Source organism: Pelmatolapia mariae, linkage group LG1 (assembly GCF_036321145.2).
Source record: "Pelmatolapia mariae isolate MD_Pm_ZW linkage group LG1, Pm_UMD_F_2, whole genome shotgun sequence".
NCBI lineage: Eukaryota > Metazoa > Chordata > Actinopteri > Cichliformes > Cichlidae > Pelmatolapia > Pelmatolapia mariae.
The window spans coordinates 36,648,686-36,663,636 of NC_086227.1; the positions used below are offsets into that span (position 1 = coordinate 36,648,686).

General features: G+C 37.7%; 1 protein-coding gene across 1 annotated transcript; it reads right to left on the minus strand.

Annotated features, from left to right (window-relative positions):
• Positions 1-356: 356 nt before the first annotated feature.
• LOC134623808 (adhesion G-protein coupled receptor G1-like) lies at positions 357-14,066 on the minus strand. Its single transcript, XM_063468828.1, has 12 exons — positions 13,955-14,066; positions 13,564-13,624; positions 11,542-11,626; positions 11,299-11,427; positions 9,252-9,392; positions 9,120-9,174; positions 8,949-9,040; positions 7,986-8,104; positions 1,531-1,811; positions 1,055-1,148; positions 631-959; positions 357-544 (listed from the first exon to the last, which is right to left on the minus strand). The coding sequence occupies exons 1-12, from the start codon at positions 14,010-14,012 to the stop codon at positions 420-422; spliced, it is 1,569 nt and encodes a 522-aa protein (XP_063324898.1). The 5' UTR covers positions 14,013-14,066; the 3' UTR covers positions 357-419.
• Between the last annotated feature and the right edge of the window lie 885 nt (positions 14,067-14,951).

Below are 14,951 nucleotides of genomic sequence, written 5' to 3' on the forward strand. Positions count from 1 at the left end.
ATGGTGTGCTCATGGGTGCCTGAGTATTTCAGAAACTGGTGATCTACTGGCATTTTCCAACACTAAGTTCTCTGCAGTTTCCAGGGAATAAGCTGGAAAAAATATCCAGAGAGCATCAGTTCTCTGGAAGAAAATGCCTTGTTGTTGCCAGAGGTCAGAGTAGAATGACTGCACTGCTCCCAACTGATAGGAAGTCAACTCAAAGAGCCACTCATTACAGCCAAGTTATTGATGTTTGCTTGAAACAGGAAATCACAAGAATTGCTGTGTTTTCTTCAAAATTTCTGCATAGTATTTACACAAAAAGGAAGAAATAACACATCTAAATGTGTATATATTTTTAATTGTTACTTATACTGAACTACATATCAATAGAAGCGCAACACCTAATATAGGTCATGGATAACGCATTAGTCTTTTCAGTTTCTGCTGTTGAAACTAGTAGTCATCATTTTCTGAGAGGAAGAGTCTCTGATTGATGAGTTATTTGCAGTTTGAGAGTTTGACCAGGCCAAAGCCACAGACCACAGGAAAATAAATAGACCTGTGAAGAGGAAAACATAGTTTGTCAGTTCTTCTAGTAAATGATCAAAGTTCAGTTCATCCTTGACATGATGATCACATACTAACCTTGAAGGGAGTTCAATACGGTGAATACGTAGATCCCAGGGAGTGAAACGTACGTAGTGCTGGCCAACCCCCAAGGTAACCCAAGCACACAGCTGAGGCCCAGCACTGTGACACAGTCCTTCCATAACCTTTTCTTTCTCTCTTTGTTTATCTTCTTCCAGTCACTGCTGCTTCCAAAGCTTCTATCACCCCTTCTTAGCTCCCAAATCTTAAACACCACCAGCCCCAGCATGCAGGCATTGAACACAACCACGAAGAAAGGAAAGGCCACAGTAGTGATGTGGCTGACTACAAGGAGCTTTTGTTCAGACTTGTCGCTTATCCAGCACCTGCTCATTATTAAAGACATAAAAAATGGATTTGCTTAGAAATAAAATCTCCTGGCTCACTCTAATATAAAATGATACCAAAGATAGGTTCTTACATGTGTTGTGTTAAATTGCTGTTGCTGTAATTCAGAGTGTATTTGCCATAAACACGTGAAATCCCACAAACAGCTGCAACCAGTGTAGGAAAACCTGAAAACATGGAAGACAGAATTAATGTCAGCTGAATGTTCTTTAGGACAGCATGAGGCATTATTATCACTGTTTCTCTGCTTCTCAATGCTGCTGCTAGAGTCCAGACTGGTACATTAAACATGAACATATAAAACCATCTTTGTTAAACTAACTACCTGTGTAAATGAAGGTTCACTGAAATGAGCTCATTTCAGTATAAGTTACATTTAATTACTTTCAAAATACCTTTTAAGATAATTTATGATTCATGATTTTTGTAGGTAGACTTTACTTGACCTTAAACCCTTTATTGTGATGTAACACTTCAACACAATCCACTTTCATTTAAAAATTTGTGACAGTGTATTGCAGAGCAGTGTCCCACCTAAACGACACTCACCCCATCCAATCAGGCTCAGTTTGAGCAGGTACCTCCTCACATAGATGTTAAAGACCCGGATGAGCAGAAGGTAGAGGTGGAACCCCTCCAGAGCACTCCAGGTCAGGGTGGCCAGCAGGGACCAGTGTAAAACCAGACCCAGTACCAGGCAAGATGAGCTGTCCTCTTTTTCCTTCAGTAGTTGGGCCAGGAGACTGGACAGCAGGAAGGTGAGATGGAGGCAGAACATCGCCACTGTTAGCTGCATGTGCAGACTTATGGATTTCTCAGGATGCCGCCGACTAAAACAGAAACAGAATTATTCTCTTGTTGCCAACTGTGGAGATAGTGGACATTATCTTGCCTTTTTAGATGTGAGATGATGGTAATAACTCCACACTAATGCAACAGATAAAACTATATGTAAGAAAGGCCATGAGGCTGTAGCCTCACTCCTCTAATGGTCTCTTAACTAGATGTAGCCCGCCAGTGAGCACAAAGTTCACTTAATACCACACTTTGAGTGGCAGTCACCTCATTTGCATAATATAATGTTAGAAATGTAACAGAATATGGGTTGAAAACTGAAATGGGAAAAACAACAAATTCATTAAACAAATTACAAAGACAAACATGACAGAATCACTCTCAGACAGATATATTAATGTACACAACATTTTTTTAATTACTTTACAAATTTCATTCACAATCACATTTTTTTTACCATTAATATTAATGAGTTTATTATTTTGAATGCTTTGGGGTTTTTTATGGCATTTCCAGGCATTCGTAGCAGTGTTTCTTTGAGGCTACTTGACAGAAGATGTCTCTGGGGAAGTGGTTACATTTTGTTTATACCAGTATCAACATGTTGAAAAAAAAAATAGTTCCCAAAATGTAAGCAGCAACTGAGCTTTTGTGACGCAATCTCTGCAACCTCACACGCTCATCGTTCTTTGCAGCGACAACTGTTAGAGTAAACTGTTATAAAAGCTCAGATATATAGGCCACCCTGACAAAAGTTAGTAAAAACATCTGTAGTAAAAGTTTTACCCTTTAGTTCATAAACAGCACAGTAGGCTCTCACAGTATTTGTGTCCTCAGAGGTTTTTGCCACAAACCACACTGAGCTGCTCTCTCCCATTGAATGGCAAATATAAGCAGATTAATACCCATAGCTTGATAATGATCAATTTATTAAACATTTTTCCCCCATGACTGTGGGCTACTAGACTTTCAAGAAATACAATCAGTTATGATGAACTGGCTTTGTGTTCCACCGACTTTGTCACAGCATAACTAAACTGGTTATACTTGTGAAATATATCTGATCTTTCACAACATAACTTCATTCTTCCATGACATATATTTGCACATGAAACACTGTAATGTGTGGTCATATTATGTGATTTAATTTTTGTACATTGTTTTCAGGTGTAGTTTTGTTAAACAAGGGCCTTAATTTTGTGATTTTTGTTGGAGAGCCAACATGTTCTGCGATCCCAAGTTGCGCCACAAGGGGGCACCTCCGCCCTAGTAAGATGGTTAGTGTAACGCTACCGCTCTTCTTCAGATCTTGCAGAAGCGAGAGTAAAACGCAGTACCTGTCGTCCATCTCATCATTTACCTGTTTTATTCAGTTTAGTAAGTAATAAGACCACATGTGGACCTTATTACTTACTGTCCTTACTGTGGCCTTATTGTCCTAAAAACTCCCTGAAAAGTCTTCAGCTAATCAAAAAAATGCTGCAGCAAGAGTACTGACAGGGACTAGAAAGAGAGAGCATATTTCTCCTGTATTGGCTTCCCTTCATTGGCTTCCTGTTAAATCCAGAATTGAATTCAAAATCCTGCTCCTCACATACAAGGTCTTAAATAATCAGGCCCCATCTTATCTTAAATACCTTGTAGTACCATATCACCCTATTAGAGCACTTCGCTCTCGCACTGCAGGCTTACTTGTTGTTCCTACAGTATTTAAAAGTAGAATTGGAGGCAGAGCCTTCAGTTTTCAGGCCCCTCTTCTGTGGAACCAGCTTCCAGTTTGGATTCAGGAGACAGACACTATCTCTACTTTTAAGATTAGACTTCAAACTTTCCTTTTTGCTAAAGCATATAGTTAGGGCTGGATCAGGTGACCCTGAATCCTCCCTTAGTTGTGCTGCAATAGAGATTGAAAATGTGACGTCATTGAGGGGTAAAACCGTAAAGGATTGTGGGTATCCGTGGCAAGAGGTACTAGCGCAAGCAGGCTTTCAATTGAAATCAGTTACACAGCGATAAAAAGAAACAAAAAATGGCAAGAAGCGGTTGTATTATTAACTGCAATAGCCGGTCGCATGACAGCCACGGGTAAAGAGATCGGTTGCTATCGGATTACGTCGTTGAAGAGAAATTGTTCAAGCCATGTTTCCGAAGTAAAAAAGAGCCGACCGATGGCCTGGATTGCAGCCATTCAAAGACCAAATATAATGTCCCAGAACACTCCAGCTCACATGTTAGTCTGCTCCAAGCATTTCCACAAAGGTCAGTGTTTTGTAGTAGTTAATACGTCATTTTTCATAACATAATTGGTGATATAGGTTACAAGCAAGTCTGGCGCTGAACAGAAATTATCGCGCTATGCTCCTTTGTTTATTGTGCATAAATAGTGAATTGTACTGACAGAATATTGCGTTTCGCTTCTGTTATTACCATGGTACATTGACAAAATCATATACTTTTATTCACAGGATAAAACAGTTTTTTTGTATCACTAATTGTCCAGTACGATTACAACATACAATATTATTGTCACTGCTACATTTCTGTAATGCGTACTAGAAATTATTTCCACTACTAATTAATTACCGTTGAGCTCAAAGGTTATATTAATAAACGGTTAACGAATGTGTATTTATGAAGACGATTTGTGAGACTGGTAAACTTACGATACGTACGATGGTCTTGTGTTCTACACGGTGCATTTCAAGGTCCTGTACCCATCCGTCGGTAAACTGTACCTGGGCTTGCTGCAGTGACCTGAAGTTACTAAAAACTTCATGAGTGTATGCACTCACTCCAAGAACCGTATAATTATAAATCTGAGCGTGGTGAAAGTTGGGCAGCACGCTGACGTCTTTTGTCCACTCTGTGTGCTCCTAAGGGTCTGACCCTTTCACTCCTTTGATTTTTTCCTCGTACCTTTCCTTTGCCTTTTCGTCGAGTCTGTCTTTGTACGGTCCGGCATTGTTCTCCTTCGTTTTGTACATTCCTCTTTTGGGGGGCAAAGAAAAAGCAAGAAGGTATTGAAACCGGCGAATGAACGTTTTGTGGTGCTGCAAATGCTTGCATTTGATGCGGTACTTTGATTGTTTTGCCACGGGTTTCCGGCATGCAATGCACGAAAGTCACGTGGTCTGTCAATCTCTATAGACGTAGGCTGCCGGGGAATTCCCATGATGCATTGAGTGTTTCTTTTTCAGTCACTTTCCCACTCACTATGCGTTAATAGACGTCTCTGCACTGAATCATACTTGTTATTAATCTCTGGCTCTCTTCCACAGCATGTCTTTATCCTGTTTTCCTTCTCTCACCCCAACTGGTTGCGGCAGATGGCCCCGCCCCTCCCTGAGCCTGGTTCTGCCGGAGGTTTCTTCCTGTTAAAAGGGAGTTTTACCTTCCCACTGTACAATATTAAGCACCTTGAGGCGACTGTAGTTGTGATTTGGCGCTATATAAATAAAATTTAATTGAACTGAAAAATTGAATGTGGTCAACATAATTAACATGCCAAGTAAAAGTAAAACCTGACCACCAGTTTGTCTCGGTGGGATCTGTATTTGTTTGTCTTGGTCTTTGAAATCTGTTACGGTTAAGACAGGAGGAGCTAGCTTAGCTCGCCGCATGCTGGAGTTGCGTGTAGCCTTCGGCTTTGTCTTTTTTTAAACTTAAGACTCCCTCAAAAGTACAACACGGCTCCCGTATATTTGAGTTAGTGAATTCACACAGACAGTTTGATGTGCTGCCACTGTAACTGACTAAAGTTAGTGAAATAACAACTCTGGTCACTCTGCAATGTTGATGTGGAGATTTTGACTACACAGATATGCCACTGGTATATGGTACAGTGCAGGAATGTTTGTTTTATTAAACTATGTGTGGGTAAAAAGAGTGTGATTTGTAGCTCTGAATAACAAACAACCGATATGGCTGTTTAGATTTTTGTTTATATTATTTAAGTTTATTCTGATTTTGGGAATGTGAGATAAAGAGATTAAGACATTTTTGTAACCGATTGTGAACATATGAATGTGTATAATTAACCTCCTACGACCTGGCGTCCAAGTATGTGGACATCAAATTTTGGCTTGTCTAGACCAAAATAATACATTTTGCTCTACAAGGGCCTGATATCCAGATACGAGGACATTATACTGCCACTGTTCTATCAAAATTTAAAATAAATGTCCTTATATGTGGATCTCATTTCTCTCAGAAACAAAAATCAGGTAAAAAAAAAAATCTGGAAATTCTTTGTTTTTACATTCATCAGGTCCCAACGTGCCCAAATATCAAAGAGAAATTAAAAATTCATGCCATGGAAGAGTTCAGGTCTTAGGAGGTTAAAGATCTGGCAGAAGCGAGATCTGTTTTTTTTCCAGGACCAGATATAATCTGTTGGCTGCCCTTTTACTAGGGGCGTGTTACACACACGCACACACGTGTGTGTCCCTTTTAAATGTATATATATTTATTTATACCAATACCTCTATATTTATCTTAATATTTACCTATCAGTATCTCAATCTCTACACTTCATTTTATATGAGTGCTTGATGTTTGTTCATATTTGCTGCTATGACAACTAGTGCTGGGCGATATGACGATATATATCGTGTGGACGATAGAAAAGTGTCTATCGTGCCATTTGTCTTCTATCGTTTCTATCGTTTCTAGCCCGAATTTTACAAATTGTTACATAAAATATATCATTAACCCTTTACAACCGGTCGGAGCAGGCACACTCCGTTTTGCCTAACTATTTTTAAATCCCTGTAGAACTGTAACCACGTAAGGTAGCGCAATAATGGGTTTTTTTTTGCATATGAAACCGTAAGCGTTGTACTTACATCTTATTCCATTAGCTTGCCCTAGGTCACGGTTTCCTTCCACATATAGCTTTGCAAAAATTGCATAAAAAGCACTTCCAGCAACAAAAACATAATATTCCAGACTTGCAGCAACAAAAACATAATATTCCAGAAACAGGCTTTGCCGATCCAATCAGCTGTTCATAACACTTCCTAGTTTGTATATAAGTCAGCGCGAACTCTCGCATGTCCGCCATTACCTGCCCGAAACCGGAAGTGACGTCATTTTCGCGGAAAATGTAGTTTTTTAGCTTCAAAGCCTATGTTGGTGTTTTTAAAAGTCATGTTTGACTTTATGTTCTTCTGTATCGTTTCTGGGATGCTTAGAAGTCAAATTACACTGTTGTAAATAGTTTATTTTGATGCACATGCTGTGTTTTTGCAAATTTGCATTTATTTATTTTTCTTTTTCCTGTAGTATATAAAAAATTGTGTGTCTCAAAAATAAAACTAAGAAGACACTCAAAATAAATAAATGTAAAGATAAGCTCTGGCGGACTTGGTTCTATGGTAGGTCTTAAAGGGTTAAATAGCCTGTGCAAATATATTAGTGTTGTCTTCTCACTATACATACTCTTAACAAGAGAAAATAAAGTATTAAAAAATGATATTTTTCGCAAAGAAACTCTGTCTTGTGGTTTTGCAACATGGTGCTGCTTTACGTGCACCCGGATTTGCGACATGCTTTACAGTAATTCAAAACAAAGACTGCACCCTCTCCACTCGCTGTTTAAAGACTGCATACTTTCCAGATGACCACAGGTCAGGTGGTATATCGTGATATATATCGTTATCGTGATATAAAATAATTCATATCGTGATAAATATTTTTTCCATATCGCCCAGCACTAATGACAACTCAATTTCCCTCTGGGATTAATACATTCTGATTGTGGTTCTGATTCTATATGTGACTATGTTACAGTGGTTTGACTTTAGAATGAAAACACTTTTTGATTAAATAAATCCAATAATAATATGTTTTTAATAACATATTTTTCATCTCTTTGACTAAAGAACCATGAAGCATACCACCTCTGTTCAACTGAATACTACTTTACAGTATTTCAATATTTTCTGTGGAACTTCACAGTGTGAGACAAAGCAGTTCACTCTGGATATGTACATCAGGATATGTACTGCTGAAGTGGAACTGTGGATAAATTCACTTTCAACAGTTGTTTTATAAAGCAGACATTATCGCTGAGCTGCTGTCACTAACAAACTGAATAGCTTTTATACTGTCACTTGCAAATTGTTTATTTTCTCCAATTTCTTATTTGATCACAATTGGGAACTGAAAACTATAAAGTTTTAAATGTGAATAATATAACATCTACTCACTGTAGATAAATATAGATGAACAAACTGATCAATGCGAAGGGGGCGGAGAGTCCTGATCCAATGTAAGTGATGTAGTTTAGCTTGTCGGCATCAGCTTTTGTCACCGATATTCCTGGATTCTGCAAGATAAAAAGATAAAGTTGTTTTGAAATGTAATTTACATTCACGTGTTTGATGGACATCTGTACAGGAGCATCTATACCTAAATTTCCCCATTCCCATGTTAAAATGGCGAGATGTTTACATGTTGGGGCAATAAATGCTTGGGATTGTATTGGTTGGTTCACCCTTCATCACAATTATATGATGAGTGAATTATTGTATAAGTCATCCATGTGCTGGCAAAGCTTAAAATTAAGTGCGTGGGTCTCAGAGTGACAGGTGTGCTTGTTACCGTACTGGGTCTGTGACCAAGTGTTTTGTGTTTTTGTAGTTATTTTCTTTGATTTGATGTTTTACACAATTTTGGTTCTCTTTATGGTTTTCTGCTTGTGTTATATTTATCATTCCTAGTCTTTAGTTTTCTTCTACTGTGCCTTCTCTGTGTTCCATGGTTAGTTACTTTTGTCTCATGTTTCTGGTTCCCTAGTAAGTCATGTCTCCACGTCACAGTGCTAAGTCTGCGCCTTTGTGTATGTCTCTTGTTTCCTGTTTTGCTTTGACAGTCTCGCCTCCCATGCTCAGTGTTTCCAGTTTTGCTTTCTCCCTGTCTCGTTTTGTCAGATTAGTCCCAGCTGTGTTTCCCTCCTGTTTCCCATTCCATCATTACTCCCTTGTTTATATAAGCTCTGTGTTTTCCTCTGTCTGTTGTTGTGTTCTTACACAGTAAAAGTACAGCATACATTTGAAACAGCTACTCAATTTAATTTGTTTATCAACAGTAACAGTTGTTAAACATTAATTAGATAAACATGTTGTTTGCTAAAGGCTTTTATCATACGTAGGAAGAGATTTTCAGCTCACCACAAGCACAGCAAAGAACCTCTGACGTTTGCAGCTGCAAATAAATTCATGTGCCGTGTAATTTGTGTCACAGCCTTCATTGCTCCAGTAACCTATAAAGAAAACATTCTGAGTAACTGAGTCATTTTATTTAGAAACAAACAAACTGAAGGTTAACATCTCCAATAGTACCTGTTCCATCCTTTGCTGATGTTTCCTTCCAAAATACACATGTTCCACTTTCAACCTGGAATCAAAATGAACGGTAAACAGGTTGTTACATTTTCTATTTCAGATGTTCGTCCAACAATTTTGTCTTTTTACCTCTTTGTTGTGTTTGAAGGTTAACGTGATGGGTTGTGAGAGATTCTTGACTGCACGGCTTCCTGCCCGCACACATACGACGGAGTCCCTAAATACTTCCAGACCCCCAAGAAGTCTCCTACTGTTTTGGGGAGGACTCAGCTGAAAGAAGGATGATACATAACAGTTATGTTAGGGTGAGATTAATTGGAAAAAAATTTAACTTTATTCCTAGCAGAGGTCTTGTAGTTACATTTCCACATCACTTTAAGATTTTTTTTGAAAATGTTGGCTAGTTGCAACTGCAGTTTGAAGTGCCACAAGTACAGTGTTATGAAAAAAATATTTGCATTTTGGTATATTTGTAACTTGGGTGTACTGCTGGATAGCTCGTTCAAACTCGGTAAGTAAGTGTCTGCTGTAGTGAGATCTAGCTTCCACCAACTGCGCCTTATCTCTATGCGGCAGCCCGCCTCCTGACTGGTACCAGGAAATTCTGCTTTATTACTCCTGTTCTAGCTGGCTTGCACGGGCTGCCCATAAAGTACAATATTCAATTTAAATTATTACTTCTTACGTTCAAAACTATTAATAAATTAGCGCTGAGTCATCTTAGTGAACTTCTCAGGCCACATACTCCTGCTAGAACACTTAGATCTGCTACTCAACTACTTCTGATGCAACCTAGATCTCGGCTGAAGTCTCGGGGTGACCGTGCGTTCGCTCTGGCTGTCCCGGTACTGTGGAATAACCTCCCTCTCGCTATCCGCACCTCTGATTCTATTGCACTGTTTAAATCACGACTAAAGACCTACTTATTCAATCTTGCCCTTCCTTCTAGTTAACATTTCACTTATGATTTTACATTATGCACTTTTATGCTCATTTAATTCCTTGTTTGTTCTGTATCTGCTGCTTCTCCTATGTATCAGTGACAGTTATCTACTTGCATACCTAGTACTTGCTTTGGTCCTATTTCTATTTTCTTTCTTTTATTCTCTATGTTACTTGTTAAGCACCTTGGTATACCCTTGGTTTTAGGTGTGCTTTATAAATAAAGTTTAATATTATTATTATTATTTTGCAATAACTGTCAACAATTTTTTTTTACATGACCAGTTGTCACGGTCGGACGGTCCTCCCCGGACGACCTGCTTGTGTGTGAGTGCGTGTGTGTCTCCCTCCCTCCCTTTATCACTCAGAAGGAGAAACACACACGGACGAAGCATACACGGATTTTCACTGAAGAGACTCACCTGCACCACCTTCGGGAATTGGGAGAAAATCACCTTTGGAGAATCGCATTTCTTTCTTGTTTAAGACTGTATTTGAGCACTGTAAATAAACGCACTGTCTGCTTTGCATCCAGAGCTCCGCGCTTGAGTCCATACCTTCCATTAGCCGTGACACCAGTCTTCTTTGCAGAATTGTTTTAATTCAGTCAAACAAGGATTTTTGAGGATGAATGGTTTGTATATAGTTGTGTTTAAATATCTCAAGCAGGATATCTTAAGTCCAGACTTTGATTAGACCCCTGTGAAACATTCATGGTAGAGAGCTGAGCCATTAATGAAAATACAACCCAGAACACTTCTTCAGGTTCAATCTCAAACAGATAGAGCTGTAAAGACAAATTTCATTGTTATGTTCAGGCCTGACAAACAGGCTCTGTAAGATTTGTAGACATATGTGTATGGACAAAACTAATTGCTCCAGAAGCTTTCGGATTCATGCTTGTGAAGCATGTTGTTGTGAGTTGGCTGTATAGCAGGCTTTTTATAGAACTGTAGCCAGGATGCATTACATTACTGAAATAAAGGTTAACTTTGTTTGTAGACTGGTTGAGGAATTTGTAAGATATATAAGACAAACTTTAATTTTAGATCAAATTAAAGCAAACACTCCTCATTGTGGCCCTCAGTGAAACGTAATTGGACATCTTATTAAAGGAGCAACTGCTCTGAGACTCTGCTGGTGGAATGCAAGACGCATCAGCATTAGAAAAAGTTGAACCTCCTGTGGATAAAATAGTTAAGGTTTGTTTTCTGTTGCTTTTAGCATTACCGACCTTAAAATAACTGCTGTTAATTACAGAGGCCACCACCAGGACCTCCACCTCAGACACATTTCCTATGCTTTCTTGTAGAGCTGATGATGGGATGTGAACTCTATGTTCAAATGTAGGACTCACATCAACCTAAAAAGCATACACGAAAACATAACTTGAGTTCATTAATACAAAAATACAGAAATTCAGATCAAATGTAACTTTTTCACTTCTAAAAAGCACTTCAGCTCCAAATGACCTCACCTCTTGAAGCGAGTCTACTTTGAGTTGTTTGATGCCTGTCATGAAGCGGCCTGTTTTGCAGGTCATAATTCGATCCTCGTAACAACTACCAACAGATATTTAACATAGTTCAGATATATAAACATGCAAACAGGGATATAACTGAGGATAAAAAAGACAAACTAATGCAAAGAGATGAGAAGTAAGATCAATTATTTCATAGTGGACCTTTCTCTGCTATTTGATTACTTCATTTGTTCATGGATATACATTTAAATGAGAAAAAATGAAACTGCAAGAACTTGAGCTGAACAAAAATAAATTCTCTTGTACTTGCTTTAATTTAAATTTCTGACAATAATTTAATAATAATGTTCATATTATCATATATCAAATTCTACAGCTTTGTTAAGTCTTTTGGCATTTCAAAATGTGACACTGCTATCTTTGGCATCAACGATTATAAAATCTTGTTTTACATAAACATTTAGCCTTGAGCCCTCAGCGTAACATTTGAATGTACTGTCTAACCGGTTAGTTTTCAAAGTAAACAGGCTTATTTTAACCCAAACTAGTGACTAAACTAAATTTTTTACCAACTAACCTTGGTTCGTACATCTAACCATTACTAATAAATAAGAACCTCATAGTTTGATAAACATAAATATATTTAAATGCCAAAAAAGCTATGTTAATTACATTTTGAAGACATTGGTACACAGAACATTTTTAAATAGGCAAGGCAAGGCAAGTTTATTTATATAGCACAATTCAACAACAAGGTGATTCAAAGTGCTTTACAGAGACATTAAAAGCAAAAACAAATAAAAAGCATGATTTAAAATTGATTAAGACAAGCAAACAAACAAACAAACAAAACAGTATTTAAAATCAAAAATCAAAACAGTAGATAAAATCAGAACAGTAGATAAAATCAGAACAGTAGATAAAGTCAGTAGTTAAAATGTAAGTTTTGAAATTTAAGCTTAAAAGTGTGGATTTGGTGCTTTATTCAAAAGCAGCTGAGAACAGGTGAGTCTTCAACCTGGATTTAAATAAACTGAGTGTTTCAGCTGATCTGAGGCTTTCTGGGAGTTTGTTCAAGATATATGGAGCATAAAAGCTGAATGCAGCTTCTCCGTGTCTGGTTCTGACTCTGGGAACTGATAAAAAACCGGATCCAGATGACCTGAGGGATCTGGAAGGTTCATACTGGGTCAGGAGGTCAAATACTGTGAGCCTGTTGTCTTTCACAGGAAAACAACATGAGAAATTCAGACAAAGCTGCTGCCATGCCAGAGACCGCAGTGTTACTGCAGTTGGTTTTTTGATGCATGAGCTGCAGAAAGGATAAGACACGGCATAAGTTGTGGTATTTTAACCCAGTCCACAATTTTTTACTAAACCTAACTGAAAACTTTTAGCTGCCTAATTCTATCCAAGCAGCTAACACAAGCCAAAAAGAAAAATAAGAAAGAAATATAAAAAGTACAGTAAAAAAGACAAGTAGAGACAAAAGTCAACAGTGAGAGAAAGAGGACACAGAGGTTCGCAGTCTTATGATTTACGCCATCTCCAGCACTTCTGCCTACGTCTGAGCTCTTTAAATCAAGAAATATGAGCATCAGCTAAAATTTTAGAATTGTCATCCAAATAATGTTTCTAGATGAATCAAGTATGTATTAAGTTTAACAAACACCAGCTTACACAATACACTTAAACAATAATACAAAATTATGTTTACTCCAAAGTGTTACACTGTGTTCCTCTAGTTGATAGATCTGTGACTCAATCCTACACCGTCCTCTCAGATAAGACTGGTCTTGCTCTCAGCATACAAGTATCAGTGTGTGATTTATATGTTAGAGGCTGTATACTAACACTCTAACAAGTACTATTTGATGATGAAGCCATGTAAAAACACGGAAAAGCAGCCACTGTAGAGATGAAAACTTTTTAGCCAGTATTGACAGCATTTATCTAACATTTAACTATATACATTTTCAAAAACAGGAATGTGACATGTACAGTAAGTTGAATTACCCTATCCATGATTCACTTTTTCGGCATTCATCAAGAACATTTTCACAGAAGTCTGTCAAGTCTACAACACACAGGAATGGAAAGATCAAAATTAGCATAATGAATACATTTAAACAAGACTGGAAGCTGATTAAACGTCTAAGTGGCATCTAACACCAGAGACACATGAGAGACAAAATGTTCTTTTACAAGTGTTTAATCAGCACTTGATAAAACTGCAGGGAGTTTTGTGAAACTGGTTGACTTAGAGTCTTTACTAGCTATTGGTAGCAAAGAAGCTGGGGTAATTTTACTTTTCAAGGATTCATAACTTTGAGATATTTAGTGTGCTATTCACTTCACAAGTATACTCCTTTCAACATAAGAGTGATAACATGGTAGGTTTACTCACCACCAGCTCGGGACATAGAAAAACAGAGGGTTGTTGTGATAAAAAGTGTAATCCACATTGTGTCTCACTCAACAACAGATATAGATTTGCTGTAAGAGGTCCACAGGGTATTTTTCTGTCTGGTTGTTTGCTGAATGAGTGGGAGTTTCACATCTACATATATCACATGCTTTAACAGACCTGTGGTTCACAGCTCAGAAGAGGAAATGACTCACATCAGGCAGTTTTTTTTTCAGTGCTATCACAATGATCAAATACTTTTAAGCTTCTGCTCTAAATTTTCACAGAAATATTAACTGAGAAAAGAGACTGGTACACTGTGTAGAAAAACAGTAGAGCCATTTAAGAGTCTGTCTGTGAAGACAGTTCTAATATTTTATGTATTTTAAAAAAATAATAACTTAGAAACAAATACAAATATTTGTGCTGTAACTGAATGGCTGACATTAGATGACATCTAGAGGAGGACCTTTCTAAATCATACAGTTTTCCTGTGTAGAAAACAAAAGGTCAAGGGACCATGGTCAAGAAATACTGATACTTACAGCTTGCTGAGGAAGTGAAACAGGAGCTTGCGCCACACCAGTTCTACAGGTTGCAGCACACATAGTAAAATAAGATGCAAATCTTTGAATATTAAATCTTTGAAGGTTACGGGTCTGCACTGTATATTATTTCTCTATTCTTACTGACGTATTTCTCTTTACATTTCTATTCAGAATAGTTAATGTTTTATTCTAAAAATGCAGTTAGTAGTGTTTCTTTAGGCTTACCTTAGACATTAGAAGTATTGGATGCAAGAGATTTGTGGTATTCCGGGTTTATCATTTGAAGTAATGGTAGGAAAGAAAGTATTCTCTGCTTCTCTGTTTTGTGTGTTAACTGATCCACGAGAAAATAAAGACATTCACAGTTTGTTCAAAATTGATGAACAATTTGTGATGAACAATCAAAATATGATGACAACAATCCAGCCAAACCCAAGACACCTCATAGA